The sequence below is a fragment of the Limulus polyphemus genome, unplaced genomic scaffold (assembly GCF_000517525.1).
Source record: "Limulus polyphemus unplaced genomic scaffold, Limulus_polyphemus-2.1.2 Scaffold2785, whole genome shotgun sequence".
NCBI lineage: Eukaryota > Metazoa > Arthropoda > Merostomata > Xiphosura > Limulidae > Limulus > Limulus polyphemus.
This window is the reverse complement of record NW_013668395.1, coordinates 2960-12455: the sequence shown is the minus strand read 5'-3', so window position 1 is coordinate 12455 and position 9496 is coordinate 2960. Positions and strand designations below refer to the sequence as shown.

The following is a 9496-nucleotide window of genomic DNA, read 5'->3' as shown; positions in this document are numbered from 1 at the left end:
AGTATTGTCGAGCACGAGCACGTGAGACGTTCTAGCGTTTGTTATAGAGCGATTGTTGAGATTAAGTGTATCGGTAAAGTTGTATTCGGAAAGAATAAACCAGCTTTATTTAAGAAAGGACTTGTATCGGTAAAGTTTCGTTGGAACGAATTATTTACGGAAAATTAATTAACGAACGGTGACGTAACAGTATGTTAGCATGTATTTGTAATATAAAAAATAGAAAAGATATTTTAGTCTGCTTTATCTTGAGCTCAGATGAACTTTTCCATTTAGAAAGACCAATCTTCACATAGTTTTTAGAATTCATTGTTGGAGCTGATGTAATTCTCATGCTTTGTTTTGTCAGATGTAGTTGGTAAAGGAGAGGGAAAAGATCTGCAAAAACGTAAATGGAGAAAATAGAAATGCCTAACTAACTGATAATAAAATTTCAATTGGTATTTCAATATGGTATCTACAGTTTATTGTTGTCTCTCACAAAACAACAACAGAAACTGTTCTTGCCCGATCTTCATTTATTCTTCCAGAAAGTTACTGGGTATTTATTAAGTTATATTCCATTTAAGAAGAGACTGTTCAAGACCTTAGCTGTCTTTAGACTGTTCAAGACCTTCGCTGTCTTTAGATTGTTCAAGACCTTAGTCTTCTTTAGACTGTTCAAGACTTTAGCTGTCTTTAGACTGTCCAAGATCTTAGCTGTCTTCATCATGTAATATAAAAGAAACAGCTGCTGTACTTGTTCACAACGCTAAGAAGTTTCCATGTGTCATGAAAGCTGAATAGATTCTTGCAGACGAGTGTCATATTTATTAGTTAATGGGTATACCTGAAAAAGAGGTATTTAGAAACTGTTCATATGACTAGTGAGGAAGAATCAGAAACGAGAAAATTAGATTAGTGCTGGAGAGATGATCCTAAGGAGGAAAGTGTTGTGGTTAAGCTAAATATTTCAAGCTTATAAGAACAGTACTGCATGGCAGTGCAATGTTGAAAGTGTGTTTTCCAGCAACAATCAGATGGTAACAAGATAGAAACCAGGTTTATCAGAACAGTCTATCAATATTGTCAGAACTGTGAGACATTACAGTGACTCCATGCAAAGTTCCAATCACTAAAGAGATGCTGAAAGCTTACAGGACAGCTCATGCAGAGTGCAAATGACAGATTGAATAGGAAACCAAAAAGGCTAGATAGGCAAGGGAAAAAAATTCACACTGAAAACCTGAGGGAAGAGGAGAAAAACTAACAAAAGGAAATGAAGAAAGAAAAACAATTACTGCACAGCAAAGAAAGTAGTTTAGTAGAAATAAGGAAAAAGAGCCACAAAGTGAGATAGACATTCCTAGATCACTCTTGGACAAAGGAGGCAGTAATCTAGAGTCTCCTTTAAAAAAGGCAATATTTCATGATGATGAAGTTGCTCTTTCTAAGATATCAGTAGCAAAGGAGAAATAAGACAAGGCTCTATGAAACCTTACAACAGTCAGAATCCAACTGAGAAAAGTAGAAAGAAAAACATGAACTGAGTGAAACTATAAACAAGAAATGAAAATTAAAAGACTAGACTAAAACGTTTAATATACTTGTATTAATTAATTATGAAGTAAAGGATTACTGCTTTACAATAAATATGTTTATATTGTTACAGTTTTAATAATACCATATATGTTTATTGCCTTATGTGTCAATTAAATAAAGGGTGTAAAAGAGGTAGTTGTAAGGAGAATGTGGTAGGAGGCTGCAGAGATAAGGAAACTGTATACTGTGTTTCTGATTTCACAAAAAAAAATGTTCAACATTACCATGTACTTTTTTGTTTTCACTTAAAATATTCTTCCTTTATCATACTTTTTGGGAAAATGTACATGTTTTTTTCCAACTTTTATCAAAAAGTCACTAAAGTTACGACAAAGTGAATAATGACACAGGCAACTGATATTAGTCAAATAAATTTCTGATATAATAATTTGGTATTAACCAAATTCTAGAAAGTTAAACATTAGATCTTAACATTAATTTGTAAAATTATAACATACAGCTTTTAGAATGTAATAGTTGGTTGGTTGGTTGGTTACTAAGCACAAAGCTATACAATGGCTATCTGTGCTCTGCCAACCATGGGTATCAAAACCCAGTTTTTAGTGTTGTTGACACAAAGGCTTACTACTGAGCCACTAGGTGGCAGAATGTAATAGATGTAAAGAGAGGTAATGATGTTCAAGCATACTTTACACAATGTGACAAAAAAATCATAAACAATTAGTATTTTCAAGTTATTTCAAACTTTTTCTTACATTATTTGGTGTATTTTTTTTGTCACTGTGTTCTAATTCTACTTGGTGTATCTTAGGTAAAGACTCTGGACTTCCATCAAGTAAGCAAGAAGATCCTGTAGCAGAAGAACGTATAACACAAATTTTAAATGAGGCTCAACATGCCATTCTTAATTCTAACAGCAAAAACAAAAAGAGTCCACTGCATAATGGGAATACAGGTTATTGCTCACAGAATGGAAATACTCCTAGATCAGAGGAAGAAAGAGAAGGGGGTGGCATTGAAGGAGGTGGTGGGAATGATGGGTCACTAAATAGTAATAATGATTGTAGAGATCAATACCAAGCCAATAATTATCGGCGATCTAGAAAATATGATAATGATGACATACCAAAAGAGATGGTTTCAAGAATCTATCAAGAGGAACTTGCAAAACTTATGGGACAAAGGGTAGAAGAAGGTTTCTGTTTGTCCCAAAACCAATATGAACGTACCCAAGAAGAAATAAGACATGCTCTTAACATCTATCACCAAGAGCTGTCATGCCTGTCCCAAGTTTTTCCTTTAGGTGCATCAGATCTCAGCCATTTCACTCCAGCTCCAGCTTTAACAAATGAAACTGCATGTACAACATTCAGCCATCCAAACAGCATAGCAAATACACACCCACGACAGGAAATGCCTATTGATGCCACCGTGCAATCTCAGAATAAAAGAAATGAACAAAGGAGTGGATGCAGTTCAGAAACAGATAGCACATGCCATCATGGAAGTGCTTTTTCTTTAGTACGACCAAAGACAGAGGCTGTAAGCAGTCTTGTCAAAGCAGCAAGTTCACATCAACATAACTCTAATCTCATTCCCCTTCCTCCAACATCCATAATGTCATATGCTGAAATGCCCAATTCTGATGAAGATCTTAGCACTTCAGCATCACCATTACAACAGATGCAGTCCATAACAAACTCACTGCTGTCTCAGTCATCCCTAACAAGTATCTCCAATAACCCTCAAAAACCCACAAAGGCAATTCTTCCACCTATAACTCAGCAGCAGTTTGATCAATACAACAACCTAAACACTGAGGAAATTGTAAAAAATGTGAGTCTAGTTTATGTATACTTACTTGCTGAAAAATATCACAATACTCATTTACGTATACTATTTGATAAAAAAGATTTCCAATACGGTACATTACCTCTGCTAACATAAATAGCTATTCTCGTTCAGTGTTGTTCTCTATATGCGAAAAAAAAATTTTTACGCATGCCACAAGCCTTCCATCTCCCCTCAGTTGGAAGTGGCTGATTTTAATGCATCTCTCATGTAAAGCATCATGCGACAACCCTCCACCAAAAAAAGTGGGACCTATTCTCATGATGCACGTGACTCCCTTTATTCAATTTTACTGAATTATCACTTCTCAATTGGCAGTACTCATGTTCAGACGTTTTTGTCGTGACCTTAATCATTTAATTTCCGAAGTGGGATTTCTTCATTAATTTTTTTCTTTACATTGAAGAAGTCTTTTACTTTAATTTCGTTTTTTTTTCACATTTGCATTTTTTACATCAAACACTTTTGTTTCGTATATATTTCTACAATGTATTCTGAGTTTCATGTTACCACTTCGAGTATCATACCTTCTACTAGCACTATTTCACAGGCTGCAGGTGGGGGAGACCTGTCATTAGATTTATCTGCGATCATCCACGTGAGATTGATTGTTATATTGGTCAACCTTCTTCTCCTGAACTTGCCCCACTTCCTCCTGAAGAAGCCAAACCTGTTTGGGCCAATAAAGATTTTGATAGTCTTTTTCCAATACCAGATTTTGCCATGCCTTCTTCTGCCCCACCAGCAGAATCAGCTAGGCCTAATACCACATTTTTAGACATGATTTCTCAGGTGATCTTTTATCCATTTCCCCAAATTTCTATGATCCCCGTCCTTTTTGTTGCATGATATCTCTTCATCTCAGTATTTGATTTTCCCACCCTTCCCGGATATTCTGGTTCATGCTGAGCAATTTGCTTCACAATTGGTTGAGAGTGCCAGCATGCATCGCCCTTCATGGCCTATAGATCAATTTTACCTGTGTGGGGGCAGCCCCTGATTTTCCTGTGCATTTAACCCATGCCCAGTTTTTATGCCTTAGTCTTACTCTTACTTCCCTTCAACGGTATTTTTCTACTACCCACCTCCTTTTCGAGATGATCTACAGAGATTCTGAGGGTTTTCAGAGGGAAAGCCTCTCCTTTATTACCTCCATGTTGGCTCATTTGTCCTCTTCAGTTCTTGCTTTACGCACGTGGTTTCTCTGTTGTTGAAATCTTCTGCCAGCCTCTTATCTTAGAGATTTATGTAAGGCCCCTTTTCTTAGGTGGTATGTTTTCAATCATGTACCTGATACTTTGAAATCACATGTGGAGTCTGTGCAACAAAATTCTATAATATCCTCTTTGGTAGCACATTTGTCACAGTTGGAGCCAATACAGTCCCTTATTTTGTTTCCCGTCCTAGTCATTCTCAGCCTTTACCTGTTCCTCCATCCAGGTGTTCCTCATCTCGTCGTATTATTTGATGTAGATGGCCACGTCGCCAACGGTACCAGTGACTACCCAGTGGGTTCCAGTCTGATGGGAGCTCAATTGTACAAACTGTTCCCATTTGGTGACCTTTTACCACAGATCTATAGGTTCTTTGGGTTTTATCAGATGGACTTGTTCGACATTTTCTTCTCCCCCTCTTTGTTTCAGGTACCCATTTCCTTTCCCATGCCTTAGAATCCTACCACCAGTCAGCATCTGTCAGAGGCAGTACAAGACCTTCTGTCTCAACAAGTTATCGAACCTGTTTATCATCTTTCTCCAGGCTTTTATTCCAGGCTGTTTGTTGTCCACAAGAAAATCAGAGACTGGTGGCCTGTAATAGATTTTTCCTGCCTCAATCAATTTCTCAATTTGCCCCATTTTACCGTGTAGCCATTTCTCACTCTCAGGTGGGCTTTTTCTTCAGGTTTATAGATGACTAAGATGGATGTCGCAAATGCTTATCTCGTCAGTCACGATCCTATCTTCAATTTGTTCACATCAGGGTGTTTTATCAGTTTCATGCACTGCCCTTTGGGCATTCTTTGGCCCCGTATATTTTTGTTGGGTGTCAGAGAATTTGCTCGTCACTTATATGCTCTTGGGTTGTCTTTTACATCATTATATGGATGACTGGGTACTGTTAGGTCATTCTGAACAGTAGTCCACCCCTCACACTCATCAGCTACTCCTGGAGGCGGCTTTAGTGGGCTGGTTAATTAAGTTGGAGAAGTCATTCCTGCAACCTACCCAATATCTTGTTCATTTTGGTATTTTTTCAACACCCATCTTAGTTGGGCCCAACCTTATACTCTTCAACTTCATTTGATGGAGCTTCCAGTTCTCCATGCTCTTACTGCTCCTTCTATTGTCCCTTTAGATCAGGATCATATGCAGACTGTTCACTGGTCTCTTCACAACCAGTGGAATCTGGCTCTTATTACCCTTCCTGCTACCCTTGTCGATGCTCTGCATTGATGGTTGGACAAAATCACACATTGGTGAGTGTCCTGCTTCCTCCTCCTTGTCCAGATTTACACATTTTCATGAATGCTTCCCTTCAGGGATGGGGAGCATGTGTTGATCAAAAGGAAGCTTTGAGGTATTGATCTGTGGCCAAGAGATCTTGTTATATCAAAATCCTGGACCTTCTTGCTGCATGTTGTGCTTTGGTTCATTTTCTCCATCTGGCCAGAAATAATCTGGTAATGATCCATTCTGACAATTCTACAGTGGCTGCTTATCTCAATCACTAAGGTGGCACTGGTTCTTGATCCCTCTGTATTCATACATTGGATCTTCTTTTTTGTACTCACAAACTAGATATCCATATCATTGTGTTTCATGTTCTGGGTGCTTTCAATCTTGTCGTGGATCGGTTTTTCTGTACAGGCAAAGTATGTCTAACAGATTGGTCTCTCAATCCTCTTGTTTTCCACTGGCTTTGCTTTCAGTGGGGTACTCCTTATATCGATGCTTTTGGCACTCTCTAAACCACAAATTGCCTCTTTTTTGGTCTCCAGTTCCTCATCCTTTTGCTCTTGATGCTTTCAGCCAGGACTGGACCAACAAATACCTAAATGTCTATCCTCCCATTCGACTTCTTCACTGGGTGATTTTGATCATCCATGCCTCTCCATATGAAGTCCTTCTGATTGCTCATTACGGGCTGACTCAGCCATTGTTTCCATGGCTTCTTTAGCTCCTACTTACTTCTTCATTACCTCTTTCTCTGACTCTATCCTTTCTTCATCAACCTCGGTCACTGGTGTTTCATCCAGCCGTTCCTGTCCTCCATCTTCATGCTCGGTTTTTATCCAGTCCTTGGTGAGGAGATCTGGCTTGTCTCGATGGGTAGCTTGTTTTCTGGCTCGTTCCACTCACCCTTCCTCCATGAAAGTTTTTAAATGTAAATGGAACATTTTCCACTGTTGGTCTCTGGGTCGAGGGTTTTTCTCTGCCCAACCAGCAGCATGAGTATGGATGTAGTTGACTTGTTGTGTATGGTCCATCGTGCCTTATCCACTCTACACCTAGGACACATCCTTTTCATTTTACCCACTTTTATATTTTCTGGGATATAGTTTCATAAATATGGTATGGTTTGGATCACTATCTGACCTTAGTTCTCTCCCAGTTGGATGTGCTCCTCTGTTTTCTGCCCATATGTGTAACATCTTTCTACAATGAGCTAAGATTACACCTATTTCAAAAGTGGTGAGGTCCCCCACATCAGATTTTAGAATCTGACTGTCTCATTTTAGGGAGTGTCCTTTGGATGCTTCTTTCTTTCTCTCGCACCAGTCCCTCCACCTATTCAATGTGAGATTCTAGCTATTTATACGAGAGGAGGCAATGTACCATATCGGAAGTTATAATTTTCCTATAGTGAAAATGTATTTCCGATAGGTACTTACCTCCTCTCACACTTCCCACCCTTCCTCCCCATTGAGAACCAGTGCTTCCACCTTTTGCCAAAACTCGAAGTGACAGTTTGGTAGAATTGAATAGAGAGAGTCATGCATCATGAAAGTATGTTGCACTCTTATTGGTGGAAGGTTGTCGCATGATGATTTGCATGAGAGACACATCGGAATCAGTCAATTCCAATTGAGGGGAGATGGAGTGCTTGTGGCACGTGTAAAAAATTTTTTGCATATAGAAGGCAGCACTGAACGGGAATAGTTATTTATGAGCAGAAATACATTTTCAGTATAGAAAAATTATAACATTTTCAAAATGACTTATTCAGTTTTAGAAGCATTACCATTTCTACTCACTCTGAAGAATTCAAAGCTATTATATCTAAGTTTCGAAGTGTGTTCCCATAAAGACATAATTAAGTTCCATTAGTTAGAATTTGGATACAATTTTTTTTTTACATTCGTTTTATACCTTAATAAAAAACTAGTTATAGACCAGTTGAGAACATTTTGTTTTTCTAAATTAATTATGTATTTTAAACATTATAAGGTGAAAGAACATCTAAGCCAATATTCCATAAGTCAACGACTGTTTGGTGAGAACATTCTGGGTCTCTCACAAGGATCTGTCTCAGATCTTCTGGCAAGACCTAAACCTTGGCATATGCTAACTCAGAAAGGACGGGAACCCTTTATTCGCATGAAAATATTCCTCGAGGATGAAAATGCAGTTCATAAGCTAGTGGCTTCCCAGTACAAACTTCCTCCAGAGAAATTGATGCGAATAGGAGGCTTTGGCGGATCTGTTAACTTACCTGGTATGATGTTTGAAGAGATTTGGTTATTACTATTTTTTATTCAAGTCAATCAAGCTTTATTTTAATGAAGCAAATAAAATGTAATAAAAGATTAGACAAAGTGATTTTATTAATTTAGCATAGATTAAAAGATCAATTTGCCTCTGATAGCATTAGTGCAGAATTTGTACAATACTGAGTTAGAAAGAATGATACTAATCATGCATAATTTTATTCTAAACTTGATTATTAACATACGTTGGTAATTCTGTTTTGTTCATAAGATAAGAATTACTGAAGCATAAGTAATGAAACAATTTTTTTTAAGTTAATTAGATCTAAAGTTCTCTGAATGATTGTACGTTTCATAGAAAGTTTGTACAATGTTAAACATTTGAATAAATTTCTTCTATAGATTTTATATTGTAGCAAATTTGCACGACACCACACTCGTAAGACAGCTAAGTTATTTGATATAATCTGTGTAACCTATTTATGTTTTTTAAATTACAATGAAATATATAATTCTGCTAATAGCTTTCAGCAAACTGCCACATCATCCTATAGAATCTGTGTCATCACATCACAGTATGTTTGACAAAAATCAGAGTGCTGTAAATTTGAAGTTTCCTCGGCCCATGGACCTGCAGATTTCTACCCCTTCCACTGCAGAATCCTCACCAAGCATCTCACTAGCACCTAGCAGCCCAACCAGTGCTGTTTCCCCAACTCAGAGAAGACAAATGAGCTCCAAGAAACCCCATCATAGTCCTATATCAGTGACCACTTTAGAGCCATCTGTGTATGAGATGGCTGCTTTGACCACTGACTTAGATACACAGAGCATCACCTCCAAAATAAAAGATACACTACTGGCACACAACATAGGACAAAAGGTAAAATACTTTCTTGATAGATATTGTTGTAAGGTGTATGTATTATCAATGTTATAATTTCATTGTTTGTTAGAGGGAGTATCTAATCATGATGATGAAGTTAAATCTAGAAACGTAATAAAAATACTCCTATAATACTTGGAAATTTCATTATGATGTAATAGTCTAAACATTTCATGGAAGTTGGAGAAAGGAGAGTATATTAGCCTACGGCTTGTGTCAAAGTGAATGCAGCCTGTAGTAAGCATTATACAGGAAATAAACTAATTCATTATCGTGATATGAACTGGACTTGGCATTATTTTTACCAGATAATCCAAAAGAAGCAACCCAAGGATAGAATATGTTAGAATACTGAGGTTAGAGGTGGAGTTATTTTAGACAAAATAAAATAGTTTTGTCTAAACTTCAAGATGCCAATCTGAGTTAGAAGTGAGATTGGAAATCTGTTGAAAATGATGAAACTGTGAAAAAAGAAAAACCACAAAGAAAGATAAAAAGAATTAAAAGAT

At 37.3% G+C, this 9496-nt stretch overlaps 1 protein-coding gene across 1 annotated transcript in view; it reads left to right on the top strand.

Moving 5' to 3' along the window:
• Positions 1–8984, top strand: part of LOC106467896 (homeobox protein cut-like) — a gene marked incomplete at its 3' end in the record, with an annotated part of 13342 nt that extends 4358 nt beyond the window's left edge. The window contains exons 2-4 of the mRNA XM_013928281.1: positions 2354–3378; positions 7842–8109; positions 8626–8984. Coding sequence (XP_013783735.1) covers positions 2354–3378; positions 7842–8109; positions 8626–8984 — 1652 coding nt within the window. The remainder of the gene's footprint in view (positions 1–2353; positions 3379–7841; positions 8110–8625) is intronic.
• Positions 8985–9496: the final 512 nt, after the last annotated feature.